Source organism: Chenopodium album, chromosome 18 (assembly GCF_948465745.1).
Source record: "Chenopodium album chromosome 18, dcCheAlbu1.1, whole genome shotgun sequence".
Classification (NCBI taxonomy): domain Eukaryota; kingdom Viridiplantae; phylum Streptophyta; class Magnoliopsida; order Caryophyllales; family Amaranthaceae; genus Chenopodium; species Chenopodium album.
The window spans coordinates 22,521,413-22,540,706 of record NC_137851.1 but is presented as its reverse complement, the minus strand read 5'-3'; the positions used below and the strand labels follow the sequence as shown (position 1 = coordinate 22,540,706).

The 19,294-nt window shown below is 35.7% G+C and overlaps 1 protein-coding gene across 1 annotated transcript; it reads left to right on the top strand.

Annotated features, from left to right (window-relative positions):
- Window positions 1–282: 282 nt before the first annotated feature.
- Window positions 283–7,211, top strand: LOC145590613 (sugar transporter ERD6-like 6). The gene is made up of 18 exons (XM_081647036.1): window positions 283–772; window positions 895–957; window positions 1,059–1,148; window positions 1,242–1,301; window positions 1,418–1,483; window positions 1,571–1,636; window positions 1,744–1,819; window positions 3,010–3,074; window positions 3,161–3,253; window positions 3,346–3,426; window positions 3,508–3,592; window positions 3,992–4,038; window positions 4,132–4,194; window positions 4,290–4,349; window positions 4,449–4,514; window positions 4,608–4,667; window positions 6,661–6,775; window positions 6,904–7,211. Exons 1-18 carry the CDS (start codon window positions 572–574, stop codon window positions 7,014–7,016), a joined length of 1,470 nt encoding a protein of 489 aa, XP_081503162.1. The 5' UTR covers window positions 283–571; the 3' UTR covers window positions 7,017–7,211.
- Window positions 7,212–19,294: the final 12,083 nt, after the last annotated feature.

The following is a 19,294-nucleotide window of genomic DNA, read 5'->3' as shown; positions in this document are numbered from 1 at the left end:
ACCCTAACAAGAGATTGACAATATTTTATTGAATTCTTATTTCCAAATTTCAATTCAATTTCCACCCACTAATCCCCAAACTCTCATTCCCAGTTTCCCACATATCAAACGTCCCGCATGTATCTTAAGAAAATACAAATCATAAATAATACTTCATATGTGAATAATGAAAAAGTCAACACGTTATCAATTTAAAAAATAAATTAAATACTCCTCATACAATCATAGTTTTAATTTTAAGGCAAATAGCCTACTCAATCAATTATTAGAGTAGAATGGATAACCACGGTATTCACAACAACACGAAAACATGGTAATCAATAAACGATAAGAAATCCACCATATCTGAATAAAATTCAGAATTAAGATATACGACGAAGTGCTCACCCTCAATCTCATTGTCTTGACCAAACCAAAACAAAATCCCATATTAAACAAAACAATCATCACCCAACTAACAACATTACAGCTGCATTATTAGCTGTGTTAGAAAACACACACGACTTTATATTGCTCAGAATTTATTGCTGACGCTTTTTTCTGCTGCCATTTTTGCAGAAAAAAAGCAACAATGAGTTCTGATTCTGAAGCAGGTTTAGGAGGAGCTGGAAATGATCTTCGAAAACCCTTTCTTCATACTGGAAGTTGGTATCGAATGGGTTCTAGACAATCCAGTTTAATGGGTTCTTCTCAAGTTATTAGAGAGAGTTCAATTTCTGTTCTTGCTTGTGTTCTTATTGTTGCTCTTGGTCCTATTCAATTTGGCTTTACTGTAAGGAGTTTGACTTTTTGTTTGGTTTTTTTGGGTTTTATTTTGTTGGGTTTTTGCTGAATTTTGTTGGGTTTTTGTTGAATTTTGCTTTTGGTTTGGTTTTTTTTTTTTTTTTTTTTTAGTGTGGTTATTCATCTCCTACTCAATCTGCAATTACTGAAGAGCTTGGTCTTTCTGTTGCTGAGGTACTTGATTGATCATTGATTAAGGGGTTAATTTGGAATTATTTATTTGTGATTTTAATGTTGTTGATTTTGTTTTTGTTGGATGAACAATATTTGTTTAGTACTCTTGGTTTGGTTCTTTGTCGAATGTGGGTGCTATGGTTGGTGCTATTGCAAGTGGTCAAATTTCGGAGTATATTGGAAGAAAAGGGGTAATAAACCAATTGATTTTGTTTCATCATTGTGAATGATTACCACATTTTATGCAATAATTAAGATTTATGTTTTTTTTTTTGTAATGACAGTCTTTGATGATTGCTGCTATTCCTAACATAATTGGATGGCTTGCTATATCATTTGCCAAAGTAAGTTGTTGTAACTGTTGTTTAATCGCGCATTGAAGTTTTAACGTGACCATGAATTTGATTTTGGGTGTCTTGTATTGCACTGCTTTATGCTGCTTAATTTCTTGTGCAATTAGGATTCTTCATTTCTGTATATGGGAAGGATGTTGGCAGGATTTGGCGTGGGAATAATTTCATACACGGTAATTTCTGTGGTTCTGTTTGGTTGATTTTGGAGAATTACGTGAAAATCAAATGAATCCTAATATATGAGCTACTTTGGGGTATAGGTTCCTGTGTACATTTCTGAAATAGCACCTCAGAATTTGAGAGGAGCATTGGGCTCAGTAAATCAGGTTTGTGGGTGTTTGATATTTCTCTTTGATGTTGTAGCTATTTTAGTGATCCTGTAACCATAAACTTTTTGGTTTTGATTTTGTCATATTTTGTTCTTTGGCAATAGCTATCTGTTACAATAGGCATAATGCTGGCTTATTTGCTTGGGCTTTTTGTTCCGTGGAGAATACTTGCAGTGTTAGGTAATTCTTTGGTTAATCTCTTTGCATGTGTTGCTCAAGTATATGTGGTGCTTTCTGACTTCGTTTTCGCCACTATGGTTGGTTATAACATTAAATTGAATCAAGGCTGTTCCGTTATGTCAATGCTGTTTTGCAATAAAATTTCAACTCTGTGTTTTGAGAAAAGTGGTTTGGATTTTGGAAAGTGAATTCTAATAGCACCCAGTGACATTCAATTATTCATCATAAAAATAATTAAATCACATATAAGATAATTTCATTGACAATTATCCAGGGTTTTAGATTTGTAAATTATCATTACTTTACATAATTCTCAACTTGAGAGGGTTTTAGATTACTTAGGGCGTGTTCGGCGCTAGCGTTTGAGTAGCTTTTAGGTAGCTTTTAGTGGTTTGACCACCCACTACTTAACAAAAAATGTAAGTGTTTGGCAAAGTATTGGTTAGGGTAGCTTTTAGCGGTGAAGGTAGATTTTATAAAAAGTTAGAAATATTAGCTTTTGAAATTAGAGGTAGATTTTGAGGTACCTGTTGAAAATTTAATCTATAGTATTAAATATAAAATATTGATTTTTAAATGTAACAGCTAGCCAACCGCTACTTTACCGAACACTCATACCTAAATTATCTATCTTCACAGCTAATAGCTAAAAGCTACCTACACAGTTAACAGCTACCTTCACAGCTGACAGCTATATTTTGTCGAACATGCCCTTAGAAAGGCTTCACTCACCTAACTAAATTAATCTAGCTTGTTTTTAGGTCTCACTTGCCTAATCTATGTTACTCGAACTCGATTACCCATGTCCGACACATGTACATGTCCAAGTGTCCGACTCAGCTATTTTATGAAAAATGTCCATGATTTTGAACTAAAATGAAGTGTCTAAGTGTCCTAGCCATATCCGAGTGTCGAGGGTCTAACACGGGTACTTGAGGTGAGATGAAAAGTTCGAGTAACAAAGCCGGGCTAATCATTGGGTCTTTCAATTATTATCACTCAGTGCTAATAATAATATCTCTCAAGTTTACATTTGTTCACACTTCTCACAAAATAATATATGGAACCAACCATTACTCAAATCAATGCACATGTCAAAATAATTACAAAAATGCCTAAATGGAGCCTCCTTTCCATGAGGGTGACTCCTATTTATTGAACTGATGAAATGTTGTGCATCTATTTACCAGGAATATTGCCATGTACTATATTGATCCCTGGTTTATTCTTCATTCCGGAATCTCCTAGGTGGTTGGTATGTTATCTCAAGCTCCTTGCTTCTGCCTAATTGGTGTACTTCTGACTAATGGTATTAAAATGTATTATAAATATCACTTTCAGGCCAAAATGGGCTTGATGGAAGATTTTGAGGTTTCCTTGCAAGTTCTTCGTGGCTTCGACAATGATATATCTCTTGAGGTCAATGAAATAAAGGTAATAATTGTCAGATGCCTTCTCCTTTCTGATGCTTATGGAGTGGTTATAAAGTGCTGTGTTTTATCTGTTGACTGTGTTGTGTGTTTTAGAGATCTGTTGCTTCAAGTAGCAAAAGAACCACCATAAGATTTGCAGAACTAAGACAAAGAAGATATTGGTATCCTTTGATGGTAATACTTAATGTCTGCTCTCCTTGATTTCAATTATTAGATAGCCAATCTTTAGAGTTTACATGCTTACCTCCTATGCAGGTAGGAAATGGGTTACTTATCTTGCAGCAACTGAGTGGAATCAATGGTGTTCTGTTCTATTCCAGTACCATATTCAAAGAGGCTGGTAAGCTTAAATTTTGTCTTGCTATGTTTGTTATTTTCTCAATTGGATGTCTAAAGTGAGAGTCCAATCCTAGAAGCCTCTAACTGTAATAGCATGATTCAGTTCTGGCCCATATGGTGTCTGCAAGCTTTCTGTATGTACTTGGAGGGCAGATGTGTTATCTTTATTTTAGTACTCGGTATAGCTTTTATAAGCTTATAGAATTTCATATTTTTAGCATATGCCCCCTTTTTAATTTGTTTGAATAGAATAAAGTAATACGACTTTCTTTTTCTGGGTGAGAGAGAGAGGGGCCGGGGTTGGGGGGGTTTGGAGCGCAGATGTTTTATCTTTATTTTAGTACTCGGTATAGCTTTTATAAACTTATAAAATTTCATGTTTTAAATTGGTTTTAAATAGGGGTGTCATCAAGCAATGCTGCAACAGTTGGCCTTGGTGCTGTTCAGGTGTGCTTACTGTGTCTGTTAAAAACAATTCACTAATCAACTTCAATAGCAATTTTTAAAAAGTTTTGTTTCCATTTATTTTCATCCTAATAGGTTATTGCAACTGTGGTAACTACGTGGCTGGTGGATAAATCAGGACGCAGGTTTCTTCTAATTGTAAGTAAATAAAGTATTAATGTTTTTGCATTAGTGAGTGGTAGAAAAGAAAATTTGGACTATGTTTCTTTACTCATTGTCCGTGGTTGCAATAGCTTTCTTCTGCAGGGATGACACTTTGCCTTCTAGTGGTTGCAGCATCCTTTTTCTTAAAGGTGATAATGAATGCAACTTTGTACCTGTTGAGCACTGCTCACTCCTAAATAATTTTTAGCTTTGTAGAGGGTTTTGCTGAATGTTGTGTTTGATTTCAGGATATTGTAGGAATTGAATCTTCATGGCACAATGCATTCTCCATCATTTCGGTTGTAGGTGTTGTGGTATGTTGATAAATCTACTCTTGTTACTCCATTGTGGCAATTTGCCACTTTTTGAACATTTGTCATGTGGTCCTTACCTAATCATTCTTCCAGGCTATGGTTGTTTGTTTCTCACTAGGAATTGGGGCCATTCCATGGATTATAATGTCAGAGGTATATATTTCTTTTCGAACTATGATTTGCATGTATTATTTATTTATTTTTTTAAAAAAATATTCTATGATGAAGTCTGCTATGCTTTGTTATTTTGGAATATTATTCTGGACTGTTATAGTAAGCATGCTGTTGAGGCAGGGAAACTCAACAAAAGAAAGAATCGATGACATTAATTGTGAAAGTATTAAAGAAGAAAGTATCCTGTTTGTTAAATCAAATTATGCGTATAGTGATCAATTCACTGCTAACTCTTTAGCTTTAGTTAGCATTTAGCAACTACTTTTATGCAGAAATTACTTTCAAAAGCAAGTCACAATGCCAATTTCATCTTTAGGAACTACTTAAATATGAATGGTGTTAGAAATGTGTTAGAAATGTATGAAGTAATTTATAACCCAAGAGAAGACTACAATTTCATTGCTTACTTTCTTCAATTGACTTCATAAACTAAAACAGCAGTGGTTAAACAGTAGTACACCAAAAAAAAAAAAACCAGTAGTGGTTAAATATATGACTTGCAACCCGGAGCAGTAGAGTTTCCTCGCAGTTTTTGTATAAAGTGAATTGTAATTTGGTAAAGCAATAGCTCTAGCAATCAATTAGTCCCAAAATATACCCAAAACCCGGTAAAGTGGTAAACCTATCCTATCCACTAGAAGGTGGCATTGATAGCACGTTGGGTTGGCCAAGGTCTACTAAATTTTAAAAACTACCTTTGTGATATATTTAGATCTAAAAGCCCATTTGATGGCATGGAAAAATTTAATGTGCCTAACATCAGTGACAAGACTCACAACTGTTACTTTCTTACCATACACATTTTAAAGTTTTTACGACTATCTACCATGGATGATATGTACTTATAAAACAAACCACTACTGAGTGCTACTGGTCGCTAAAATTATAGAAACCTCATTACAATTAGGTTTTTAATCACCGCATTAATCTTGAGAAATACGTACTCCCTCTGTCCGTCAATACCTTACCCTTATCTTTTGGACATGTTTCACATAACTTTGACAATCAATATGTTTGATTATCTAGGAGCAAAAGTACTAAAATATTGAAATTATTGATATTTGCAAATATGCATTCAGAGTAATCCAACTATATATATTTGTAGAAAAAAAATTAATTTTATTATATAGTTTAAATATATGGTCAAAGTAAGTATATGAATAGTGCACAGAGTCTAAAAGAGTAAGGTGTTGTAGGACAAAGGGAATAATGCAGCAGAAGAGATGTAACTGATGGATTTGGAGTTGTGATGACAGAAGGTTTGATTAAATCACCTTTGTGCATCTATTAAACAAAGAGAACATAGAAAGTTTGTTAGGTTTAATTACAAAGATTTTAGATAATACTTCCTCTGTTTTTTTTAGTTGACACATTTCTATTATTATGCTTGCCAACGCATGTTTTTAACGATTAATATCTCTAATTATTAATATTGTAAAATTATAAAAACTTGATATTAATAAAAATATACATTGAAACGATTCAAATAAGATCCCACATGAATATGTTTTGTCGTGTTGTGTGAATAGTGTAAAAGTCAAACGGTGTCAACTTAAAAAAACGAAGGAAGTAATAAGGATATTTTTGGGACTTTAAAGATCCTTTAGTTGGGAGGTGGTCTTTAAAAAGGTTTCACCTTGAATTTTCTTGCCATTTTGAGTTTCAAAAACTGAGAGCATGATTTTCATGAGAACTTGTGCTATATTGACCTAGAGTCCAAGAGCACTAGTTATTTGTCGAGAAAAGCACTGCTGCGTGACAAACATAATTTTTGGATGCTGGTAGTAGGATAAGGAATTTTTTACTTGTATTTCTTGCAAAAACATGTCTTACTCTGGGCCAACTCTGGCTTTGTTAGGCACTTTTTGTGCCATAAACTTCATGTTTTCCGTCAGAACTCGTACATAAAAGACTTTTGTTGCATGTATTTTAAATCGGTTGCTGGAAACTTTAACTTGTTGGAAACTTGCAGATCCTTCCAATTAACATCAAAGGGCTAGCTGGAAGTATTGCTACGCTTGCCAATTGGTTCATAGCATGGGTTGTCACTATGACTGCAAACATAATGTTGTCTTGGAATAGTGGAGGTGCATTTCTGCTCTTTTTCTCATAGCAGGACTCCTTTCAGTTCGCTGTCTTTAAAATTGAGAGCAGCTTAGCAGTAAGTCATGCCATCAAATATGTTTTCGCTAATTACTTTGTTGTTCCACTTTAGGTACATTCTCTATATATATGCTTGTCTGTGCCTTCACTGTGGCCTTCGTTTACCTTTGGGTCCCCGAGACAAAGGGGAGAACATTGGAGGAGATTCAGTATTCACTGAGATGATAAGCCGGATTTTATGATAGACATTTCGATGGGTGTCTAGCATTAGGCTCGATGCAGTCCAAGTTAACATTTTCAGCTTGGTGGATCTAGCTATGCTGGGTATATACTTGTATATGCACTTGTAACTTCTATCATCTAGTTGAATATTGAAGTCATTTATGGAAGAGTTATGTAATTCAACAGAATTTTCCTGCCATTTTTTCTATTATTTTTTTTTCCCTTTCTATTTTCAATCTTTCCTCTCTTCCTACCTCTTTAAGATTTTGACAATAATTGTTTTGTCTTTAGCTCAGCCATCTACACCATGATTCTTGCAGAAAATTAATAAATTATTATGGGTTTTAATATTCAACTAGTAATTGGTTTGGCCGTTAGGGTGTTATCGTCATATCGTGGGTAGTTGTGGACAATAAAAATTATGGAGTATTTCATTAGTGTATACTTTCTCTTTCCTTTTCTATTTACAACACGCTTTTTTTTTATCCCGCTATTTGAAGAATCTAATCTAATATCATATAACTAATATATAAAGCTAAATTTTTAGCCAGGTCACGATATTGCGACACTTGGCGTTTTAACTTTTCGCCAAGTGTCGCGCAATGTTGGATAGATTTAAATAGACTTTATAAGATAAAAAAGTTAGTTAGAATTCTATTTGGATCAAAAATATTGGATAAAATTGTTAGTTTAGAGTTTTTTTATCGATAAAATACCAATATTTCACATGTACAAATTGAATTATAATTTTATTAAAAAAAATTATTAGATTATAATTCTCAAAAATCATCATATAAATTTATTTTATATCATAATATTTTTTGGAGCGAAGGAAGTAGTTCAAAACGTAAAACATCCATTTATAACATATACTAATCGGTTAAAATTATGTACTTCACAATCTAATAAAATGGAGACCTGTCAATTAGGGTTGGGTCATGAGTCATCTTGGGTTGGGTCATTTCAGGTTACGAGTTAAGAAATGTTCAACCCTTGCTTAAAGTTTTGGGTTCGGGTTAATCCAACGTGCTTTGAATATTTATTTTATTTAGTTTATTTTTTGCTAATTTTTTTTTTATTTTTTTTAATGTATTAAATCAAACATTTTCACTAGCATTATTATTAGTCATTACATACCTCCTAGATAGCAAATCGTCAGAAATTTTGTATCGTTGATATTTTAAATTTGACTTATAGACTATATATAAATTTATCTTAAAATTCAATAAACAACCCGAGCATCGCACGGGGCACAAAACTGGTATATATATAAAGGGAAGTTTTTTCCCGAGTTTTTACAGAGCCACGTAGGATTTAATTTTTTCAGCGCGCTATGTAAGATAATAAATTTTAGTGGTAGCCAATTAAATACGAGATTATTAATTTATTTTAAAATTAAATAATTTAAATGACACGTAAGCAAAATTGGCGAATGGGATTTCCAAGTTCAAATTAATTAAATATAAAATATTATCTTTTGATATCAGGAATTTTATCTAAATATATAACAAAATTTAGCACATTTAAAAAATTATTTAAAAAATTCAAACAAACCGTGCATCGCACGGGCTTCATCTAGTTGATTAGAAAAGGAAAGTAAACGGATTAAGCTATAAATTTTATCAAGAATAAGCCAATTTTTACATGGTTAGTTAATAATAAGCCAACTTTTTTATTTACTAAAAATAAGTCGGCCTTTATAAGATATCATCCCAAAATAAGTTGTGACCTATTAGTTTTGGAGATAAAAATAAGCCAATTTTTATACGTGTAGGCACCCAAATGTGTCTCCCCAAAATCAAACCAGTGATGAATACCTTTCACGTCATTTGATTATCGAACAAAGTGAAAATGTGAAAAGGCTAGTGATGTGGATGTTTTTATTAAAATATCTCTCTTTCTGTTTTCAAAAACATTTCTCTTCTTTCACTCTATTTATGAAAATAGCCAGTTCAATTTAGGTCCAATAATAAAGGTCCAATAATAAAGGTCCAATAATAAAGGTCCAATAATAAAGGTCCATGGTAAAGGTCCAATAATAGTGTAGTTGGATTGGGCTCGAAAAGAGCTTTCCAATGATATATTATAAGCCCAATTCCGATGAATAATGAGGAAGTTATGGATTAAATTAAATTGGGCCCCAAATGATTTTTATATGTGGCCCAATGATCTAGAGGAGGGCCTATTAATTATTATTCCTAAAGTTATTAGGATTGATTTTAATCTTCTAGAATATTTAGAAGGTTCCTTTTAATTCTAATGGAATTTGGATTAATAATTATATTTTAAAGAGTTTTATTTGGAATAAAATAAGTGTTTTATGATAAACCTGATTTTAATTTGATAAAACACGGAATTTGCTGCTTAATCATATTAAGAAGAGGATTCCGTACAAAGCGCGTTTTATCTTTTAATTAGCGCCAAACGACAGAGTTTGTCACCAGACGATAGAGTTTGTCGCCTAGCTCTAATGTCTGTCGCCAGGCGCTAATGTCTGTCGCCTGACGCTGATGTCTGTTGCCTGACGACAGAAGCCAGTTTTATTCCGATTCGAATTCTTACTCTTTCTATCGGTTTTCGGACTGTTTTCTTAAAAATAGGGTCCTAGACCCTTTTAAATCACCCAGAATTCTCTAATTCTCTCTCTTCTCTCTCTTAAGCAATAGCTTATTCTTTCTCTCTCTAGCTCTCTAAACTAGCTTTTTCACAAACACCATACCGCATACATTAGACACACCTAGCCAAGTTCGAAGTTGCCTTCGCCCTAGACGTGAAAGGTTTATAATTTCTGAGGGTTTGGTCCCAAATTCCTATTTCAATTATTTAATTTAATTGTTTGATTTATTATTTTCCTTAAACTTACTAACGTTTGTATTTTGTTATTAGAAAGAGGTACGAGGCATCCAAGTAAGTAATTTAATTGCTTTAATGGCTTTATTGATATAGAAATCATGCTTAGATTATTTTGTTAATTCCTAGTATCATGTTAGGATGTTTTTATGATTCCTAGTATCATGTTTAGGGTAATAACTAAATTTCTAATATCATGTATATTATTATGATGCTTCCTATTTCTTTCTTAATATCATGTTAGTGTCATGTTAGGGCTAAAGATTTGATCTTTATTGTTTAGTGACATACTAGGGTTTGTTATTAATCTTGTTAGTATCATGTCTAGGATCTTGCTAATATTATTATGCTTTATTGAGAATATTATTATGATGATGATTGTTATTATTGTTGCTTGATGTATATTTATTATTATTGTTATTGATTGATCACGCCTTTTATGCATGCTTAAAAGGAATTTGTACTTGTAATCACATTTAATAAGATAATTAATAATCTTGTTTAGGTTAATATGATTATAATTCAAGTGATCGCCAATAATAGTTTTGTTTGTGCATTAATATTCAACCAACATAGATTAAACAGGTTTAGGGTTAACCTATTGATTGTATGTTAGTCAGAAAGCGCACATGAATACGAGAAGAATAAAGTAGAGGCCTATTATTAGGGCAGGTTCAATCTCTTTTAGGTTGGATTTGTACCTTCATCCCTGAACTTCCAGTCATGGTTCCAGACCTATTGGAGTTAACGATCTCCTGGATCGTGAAGGGGTGTAACCTTCACCCTGTGAACGGTTTACAAGTTCCTAAAGCTTGTTGGCGACTCTTTTACTCTAGTTTCCTTCCCTTTGAACGCCACCATGCTTAAGTGTATGATCACAGTGGGGCTCAAGTGTGGGATGCTTGAAATATTCCCTACAATTAGTTAATAATAAGCTAACCTTTTTATTTACTAAAAATAAGTCGGCCTTTATAAGATATCATCCCAAAATAAGTTGTGACCTATTAGATTTGGAGATAAAAAACTTTTTACATGCCCCCAATTTACAATAATTTACTGTACATCGACCATTTCACACGTGTAGACAGTAATATTAGTTTTTTTTTCTTCGAAAGTATCCCTTATTTTCACAAAAGTGCAGTGACCCATATTTATTCAAAAGTAACCCATATTTTCACAAAAAAATTATTCATAATCTCACCAATTTTTGTTCATTTTTTTCAAAAGTAACTCATACTACACATAAGTTACTCATATTTTTACAAAGGTGACTCTTATTTTTACAAAAGTGACACATATTTTCACAAAAATTATACATTAAAAATAGTTATAACAACGAATAAAAACATGGAAAAATTGTTAGGAATAATCCCACCTTTGGACCGTCTGCGAAAAATACCCATTTTTGGGATATTTTAAAATAATCCCACCTTTATACTCAATCCGCTTCTAATGGTCTTGAGTGACCAGTAACCGGTTGAAAAGGTTATTTTTTTTAGTTTAATTTACACGTCATTTTTTTTATTGATTTTTTACAATTACAAAAATTGTTTTCGATTTTGAAAAACTTTTTCGAGTGTCACAATTTGATTTGTTTAAATTTTTTTTTTAAAAAAAAATAAATAAAACCAACACCACCTAAGCCACACCACAGCCACCACCATCCCCACCACCATCCAAACCCAGACATCAGAACCACCACCCCACTCAGACCGAAACCACCGCCACTTAGACCCTAAACCACCGCAATTAACCCCAGCCAACCCAACCCCAAAACCACCTTCGAAAAATAAAAAACCCACCAAACCCAAAACCACCTTTAATAAATCGAAAACCCACCAAATCGGCCTGAATTGAGGCCGGGGAAAGGGGAGAGAGGCCGGGATCGGGACGGAGGATGGGGAGTGCTTTTGGGATCGGAACGGGGGAAAGGGAGGGGAGTCGGGTGATGCAATTGCTATCATGACATCAGAAGATAACCAAGATCAGAAGATTAAGGATAATGCAGGCTGAGTTGTCAGGAAATGCTGAGTTAGAGAAGGAGGAAGGTGAGAATGCCGAGTCAGAGAAGGAGGAAGAAGGGAATTCAAGCTCAACAAATGATCCAGCTAAGGAAGGGAATAATAGTACAAGATCAGAGAATATTAGTACTATGACAGCTGCTGCAATTTAGAATGCCGTTATTTTTAATTGTCTTTTCCTTATTTTGTCTTGTATTTAGTCCTTGGTCTTAGTATTACTCAATCAAGGCTATTTAAGCCAGTAGCAATGTAATGACAGCTTATGCTGATGATTAATGAAAATTTCTCTTATCTCAAACTCTCTATTTCCTCTCTCCATTATCTGCTATTACAATTTCTTAATGAATTAATCCAACAAAACTGCCCTTCATTCTTAATTGGCTAGTTTTCTGGGTTAGTCCTGCAAGTCTCCATTCCTATTATGGGAATCAGACTTAGTTAATTTAACAATTCGCATGACTGGTATCAGAGTAGTCCTTTCCTTGGCTTGTGTTTTTTTTCCACCATGCCTATTACTAGATCTTCTTCAGACTCTTCCCAGCCAGGAGCTTCTGAGGTAAAGAAGCTGGAAAGTTCGTTAAAGGTTTTGCTGCAAGAGCAAAGTAAGAAAATTGATGTTGCTAATAAAGTTAATAGCTAGAATATTGATAAAAACACCAAATCAATTTATGTACTTAATGACCTGCTTTTAGGCCTATCTGTGCAAATCACTAAACTTGTTTCTGATAATGCATCAAAACCTGATTCTGGCACTGTTGTTATGAAAGATCATGATGCTGACCCTCCACCTAAACACTCTCACTATTCTGCTCGTTTAACCAAGGTAGAACTCCCTATGTTTAATGGCACAAATCTTAAATCATGGATCTATAAGTGCAATCAGTTTTTTTTTTTTTTTTTTTTTTTTTTTTTTTTTTTTTATCTCGATAAAGTAGATGATCCTGAGAGGGTCAAGTTGGCTGCTATCCATTTAGAAGATAAAGCCTTTATGTGGCATCAAACATATAGTCTTAGAAAGAATCATATTGTACCTAGGTGGAATGACTATGTTAAGGATATTACTGCCAGGTTTGGAGATCTATATGATGATCTTATGGCAGATCTCAAATCCTTAAAGCAGTCTGGTAGTGTCCAGGAGTACCATGATGCATTTGATGCTCTGGCTAGTAGGTTAGAGCTGACTGAGCTTTATCTTTTGAGCTGCTACCTAGCAGGTCTAAAAGAGGATATACAGCTAGCAGTCAGAGTGTTCACACCCACCACCTTGCAAAAAGCTCTTTGCCTAGCTAAGTTGCAGGAGGATGCTAGTGAAGCTAGAAAACCCAAACAATCACCACTCTTACCCAACCCCCCAAGCACCAGATTCAACACTCACCCTTTCACACCTAAACCTTTCCAAGCCCAGAAAACCATAAACACAAACCCATCACCCTACCCTAACACCAACAGAAGAACACTTACACCAGCTGAGTTCAGTGAGAAAAGGCCAAAAACCAATGCTTTTGGTGTGATGAAAAATATGAGGCAAGACACAAGTGTAAGGGCAAAAAACCTTAGTTGTATCATATTGAGGTGGAGGAGCTAGAGGAAGAAGAGAATGAAAAGGAGGAGCTAGAACTGGAAGAGTTGGAGTGTGCCCATATCTCTATGCAAGCCATGGATGGAATGACCACCTTCCAAACCATGAGAGAAAAAGAGGTTACAGCTACTGCTTGACAGTGACAGCACCCATAACTTCATAGACCTCAGCAAGGCATTGAAACTCGATTGCAAGGTTGAGACTATACCTCCCCTTTGGGTAAAGGTAGCTGATGGAAACCAAATGTAGTGCAGTCAGGTCATCAAGGGTTTTTCATGGAAAATGCAAGGGGTAGATTTTTCAACTGATGTGTTCCTATTACCTTTAAGTGGAAGTGACCTGGTTTTGGGGATTCAATGGTTCACTCAACTTGGACCAGTTCTCTGGGATTTCAGCAACCTAACTATGGAATTCCAGCACCAAGGAAGGAAGATCAAGTTGAGAGGTGCAGCTTCCAAGAAATGGAACGAAGTTTAACCTAGAACTTTGCAGAAACTTTTGGCTCAAGAAGGGTCTCTTTCAATGATGCAAATTATTCCCACAGATAGCACTTATTCACCCATGGAATCTCAAAAGAATGAAATTAATTTTAACCCTACCTTGCTAACTCTCCTCAACCAGTTTACAGGTGTATTTCATCTGATCTCAGAGCTTCCCCTAGAGAAAGAGGGATTTGATCATGATATTCCTTTAAATGAAGGCACTGATGCCATCAACCTGAGAGCATACAGATACCCAGCTATGCAGAAAAATGTCATAGAGGAGATGGTTCAAGAAATGTTGGACCATGGGGTGATAAGACCTAGCAATAGTCCATTTGCTGCCCCTATTGTGCTGGTCAAGAAGAAAGATGGAAGCTTAAGGATGTGTGTTGACTAAAGGAGCTTAAATAAAACTACCATTAAAAAAAGATTTCCCATTCCACTCATTGAGAAACTGTTGGATGAGCTACAAGGTACTCAATTTTTTTCAAAAATTGATCTTAAATCTGGTTACCACTAGATTAGAATGCAACCTCATGACATTCACAAAACAGCTTTCAAAACATACTTTGGCCGTTTTGAATACTTAGTGATGCCATTTGGGCTCACTAATGCTCCATCAACCTTTCAAGCCCATGTAAACCATATCTTTAAGCCTTTACTAAGGAAATGTGTTCTTGTGTTTTTTTTATGACATTCTTGTCTACAGCCCCACCTGAGATGATCATTTGGTTGACATACAGCAAACACTGGAATTGATGCAAAAGAATCAGTTACATGCCAACCTTAAAAAATGCTCTTTTGGCTTGATTGAGATACATTACTTAGGACACATAATCTCATTCCAAGGAGTAGCAACTGATCCTGATAAGGTGGAAGCAATGGTCAACTAGCTGACGTAGGGAAAATGTAGGTCGTTATCTAATCTTCCCTAGAGCCAAACAAATTTATAAACACTTAACAAACCTAAATACGAGTACAAAGGTAAGTTAAGGGTCGAACCCAAAGGAACGGTAATGTTAAGCACTCTCAATTATGCGCCTAAGCTAGGTTGAAATCGAAGGTAAGAGGTAACACTAACAACTAACAAAACAAACAACCAAACAAATAAAACACTAGGGAATGGGGATCAACAAGTAATCATGACAATTGTAGCAACTCGGGAACAACATGCAAATCAAAGGTTGCGAAGACTAATGGTAAGAGCAATCAAAAGAGCTCAACAAGCTATCTCCTAGAGGTCTAACTAGTGCCAACTACGAGAGACTCTAACTAGGAACGTCACTAACCGAACTCAATCGACAATTGTGAGCTACAAATCAATGGTCCGTATCAATGTAGACTCACAATGCAATATAACATAATTCTCAAGGCCTAATCGAATTACACACATGCATAATTTCCATTAATCACTTTAATCTCAATAATTAATCAACACAATTCCCAAATTAAGCACAATCAATCAATCATACAAGTTTTACCCAATCCCTAGCCAAACAACTACTCTAACATCATCATCTAATCAACTAACAACTAAGGAAATCAAGAATCAACGAAATATCAAGAACAACTACACTAATCAAGCATCAAACATCAATATAAATCCAAACAAACATGAATATTAAACAAAGCAATAAAATGAGATAGAGTTAGAAATGCTCATTGATAATAAAGAAGATCTTCAACACAATTGTCACCATTGAATCTTCAATCTCTCAATCACTATTGAAATTCCTCACTTTCACTCTCTAAATGTACTCCTAAACTAACCCTAAAAACTAGAGAGAGAAGCTCTCAACTAAGCTAATAATATGATCAAAGATTATCTCTAATTGCTTCTCCTCCTCCCAAAAATCGGGTTACAAGTAGATATATATAGGAGGCGCAAAGCGAAATCGAGCAAACACAGGGACCCGGAGCGGCGCGCCCGCGCGGGCTGGTGGCGCGCCCGCGCTCCTTTGGGTTTCTTCGGTTCTTCTCAAGGCTTCGTGCGTTCGCTAATGGGCTTCGAATGAGCGCACCAAGGATGGAAGATCCAAAGGATCTTGACGGTGGGTTCAACACCACTCCTTCATGAGAGCGCGGCTTGAGAGCGCAAGAGCTAGAACTTGGAGAATCCACTTTCTTGCATCTTGAGCTTTTCTATTGCCATGAGCTTGCTCCAAAAGCATCTTCCACCTTAGTAAACCACCAATATCAAGACCCGGTCCTCGTACAATACATACAACCATGAAAAGAGAGCAAATAAAGGAGAAAAGACTAGAAAAACCATAGAAATGCACAAAACCACAAAATAAGAGAGAAAAGGTAAAACAAAGAGAAAAAGCATGAAACTAAGCATTTATTAAGAAGAAAAGCTATGAAAAGGACGTAAAAAGAACCTAAATACTCATCAAATGGGTGCCATTTATGACACCCATCACTAGCCTAGACCCAAGACCCTCAAGCAATTAAGGGGATTTCTAGGTTTAACAGGATGCTATAGAAGATTTATTAAGGATTATGGCAAGATCTTCAAGCCATTAACCTTATTGCTCTGGAAAGATAGCTTTGTGTGGGGTGAATATGCAGAAATAACTTTTACAAATTTAAAGACAGCAGTGACCTCACCTCCTGTATTGGCAATGCCAGACTTCTCCAAACCTTTCACCATAGAAATTGATGCATCAGGGAAGGGTATAGGTGTTGTCCTTTTACAGGATGGCCACCCAATCAGTTTCCTGAGCAAGGATTTAAGTGAGAAGAATATGCTATTATCTGCCTATGAAAGAGAGTTACTAGCAGTTGTGATGGCAGCAAAAAGGTGGTAGCACTACTTGCTCTGTCATCCTTTCACAATCAGAACAGATCAGCAAAGCTTGAAGTACTTATTAGAGCAAAAACTTAGGACACCATTTCAACAAAAATGGTTATCTAAGTTAGCTGGGTTTGACTATGTGGTGGAATACAAGGCTGGTGTAGAAAATAAGGCTGTAGATGCACTCTGTAGAGCATATGGTGCCCAACTCACCACAATGCTGGCTTCTGAACTCAATTCTGAGTTATGGGATAAGATAAAGAAAACCCAGAACTCAGACCCAATCACTACAACAGATAATTCTAGACTTACAACAAAATGCCAACTCTCACAAACACTTCTCTTGGGATCAGCAGTGTTTAAGAAGAAAGGGTAAGCTAGTAGTTGGGGCTAATGATGGTGTCAAGAAAAAAATCCTGCTATGGTTGCATGACCCTTCACAGGGGGATCAATTTGGTGTGGAGGCCACTTATCAGAGAATGAGAGCATTGTTCTATTGGAAGGGAATGAAAAGTGACATAAAGGCTCACATCAAGCAATGCCAAGTATGTCAGAGGTGCAAGTATGATGCTAGTGCATACCCAGGGCTACTATAACCAATTCAGTCTATACGAGAAGAAGTCACAATGGACTTCATTGAGGGATTACCTACTTCTCATGGAAAGGAGGTTATCATGGTTGTCATTGACAGGTTGAGCAAATATGCTCACTTTATTGCTCTATCCCACCCTTTCACTGTTATTAAGGTAGTTCAGGCATATCTTGACAATGTATTTAAGCTTCATTGATTCCATAAGTCTATAATCTCTGATAGAGATAAGGTTTTCTTAAGCCTGTTCTGGTCTGAATTCATGAGATTACAAGGGGTTTAGCACAAGCTATCAACCTCATATCATCCCTAGACAGATGGTCAATTAGAGGTTCTCAACAGATGCTTGGAATCCTACTTAAGGTGTATGTGTTTTGAGAAACCCCAAGACTGGAGTAAATGGCTTTCCCTTGATGAATTTTGGTACAACACCAACTATCATATCTCCAGCAAGCTCACTCCTTTTGAGATACTCTACAATCAACCACCCCAATTCATAGACCATACTTACCAGACATATGTATGGTGGATGCAGTTGATAGAAGCCTACAACAAAGGGATGCTGATATCAAGATAAGGATAACCTACACAAATCTCAGAATAAGATGAAGCAACTTGTTGATAAGAACATATTAGAAAGGGTTTTGAGATTGGAGACTAGGTCTATCTCAAGCTTCAGCCTTACAGACAGACATCTGTGCAGAATAGGGCAAGTGAGAGGCTATCCCCTAGATATTATGGTCCATTTAAAGTTCTGAAAAAGATTGGTCAGGTTTCCTACACTGTGAAACTCCCACCCACGACAAAAATACGTCCCACCTTCCATGTTTCTCTCCTTAAAAAACACCATGGTCAATCCCCTACTCACTCCAATTATTCCTGATTTACAACAAACTCATCCTGATCAACTATTACAAAGGGTTCCTATAGCTGTCCTAGAAAAAATAAGTGTCAAGAGAAGAAACAATGCTGTGGTACAGTGGCTAGTGTAGTGAGACCAATTACCCATGGAGGAAGCTACTTGGGAGGATGTTAAGCTGATTGAGAAGAAATTTCCTAATTTTGATCCTTGGGGTCAAGGATCTGTTCATGGGGGGAGCATTGATGCAATTGCTATCACGACATCAGAAGATAACCAAGATCAGAAGATTAAGGATAATGCACTGGCTGAGTTGTCAAGAAATGCTGAGTCAGAGAAGGAGGAAGGTGATAATGCTGAGTATGAGAAGAAGGAAGAAGGGAATTCAAGTTCAACAAATGATACAGCTAAGGAAGGGGATAATATTACAAGATCAGAGAATATTAGTACTATGACAGCTGCTGCAATTTAGAATGCCGTTATTTTTAATTGTCTTTTCCTTATTTTGTCTTGTATTTAGTCCTTAGTCTTAGTATCAGTCAATCAAGGCTATTTAAGCTAGTAGCAATGTAATGACAGCTTATGCTGATGATTAATGAAAGTTTCCTTTCTCTCAAACTCTCATTATCTGCTATTACAATTGCTTAGTGAATTAATCCAACAAAACTGCCCTTTATTCTTAATTAGCTAGTTTTCCGGGTTAGTCCTGCAAGTCTCCATTCCTATTCTGGGAATCAGACTTGGTTAATTTAACAATCCTCATCACTGGGATCGGGATGGTTGGTTTTCGAGGGTTTTCATGACTATGGAAGGGAGACTGGTGGTTCGGGGAAGGCAGAGAGGAGGCGTCGGCGTTAGGGGTGTTGATCTGGGCGGTCGGCGCTGTGGGGCAGGGGACGTTGGCGGCAATGATGGCAGAAGTGGGTGGCGAGGAGGGTGTCTGGGGCTGGTGGGTGTTATTTTTTACTATGTAATTTTTTTTTCTTAAAAAATTAAACTTTTAAATTGTTATAACAAGTTACATGACTGGTTGGGACCATTAGGAGCGGATAAGGGATATAGGTGGGATTATTTAAAAATATGCCAAAGGTGGGATTATTTTTC

Bases quoted from the DNA above. Each gene is read 5' to 3' on its own strand.
- LOC145590613 (XM_081647036.1), top strand. From the start codon at position 572: ATGAGTTCTGATTCTGAAGCAGGTTTAGGAGGAGCTGGAAATGATCTT. The intron at 1,149-1,241 runs GTAATAAACCAA...TTGTAATGACAG, and splicing joins AGTATATTGGAAGAAAAGGG to TCTTTGATGATTGCTGCTAT. The intron at 4,039-4,131 runs GTGTGCTTACTG...TCATCCTAATAG, and splicing joins TTGGCCTTGGTGCTGTTCAG to GTTATTGCAACTGTGGTAAC.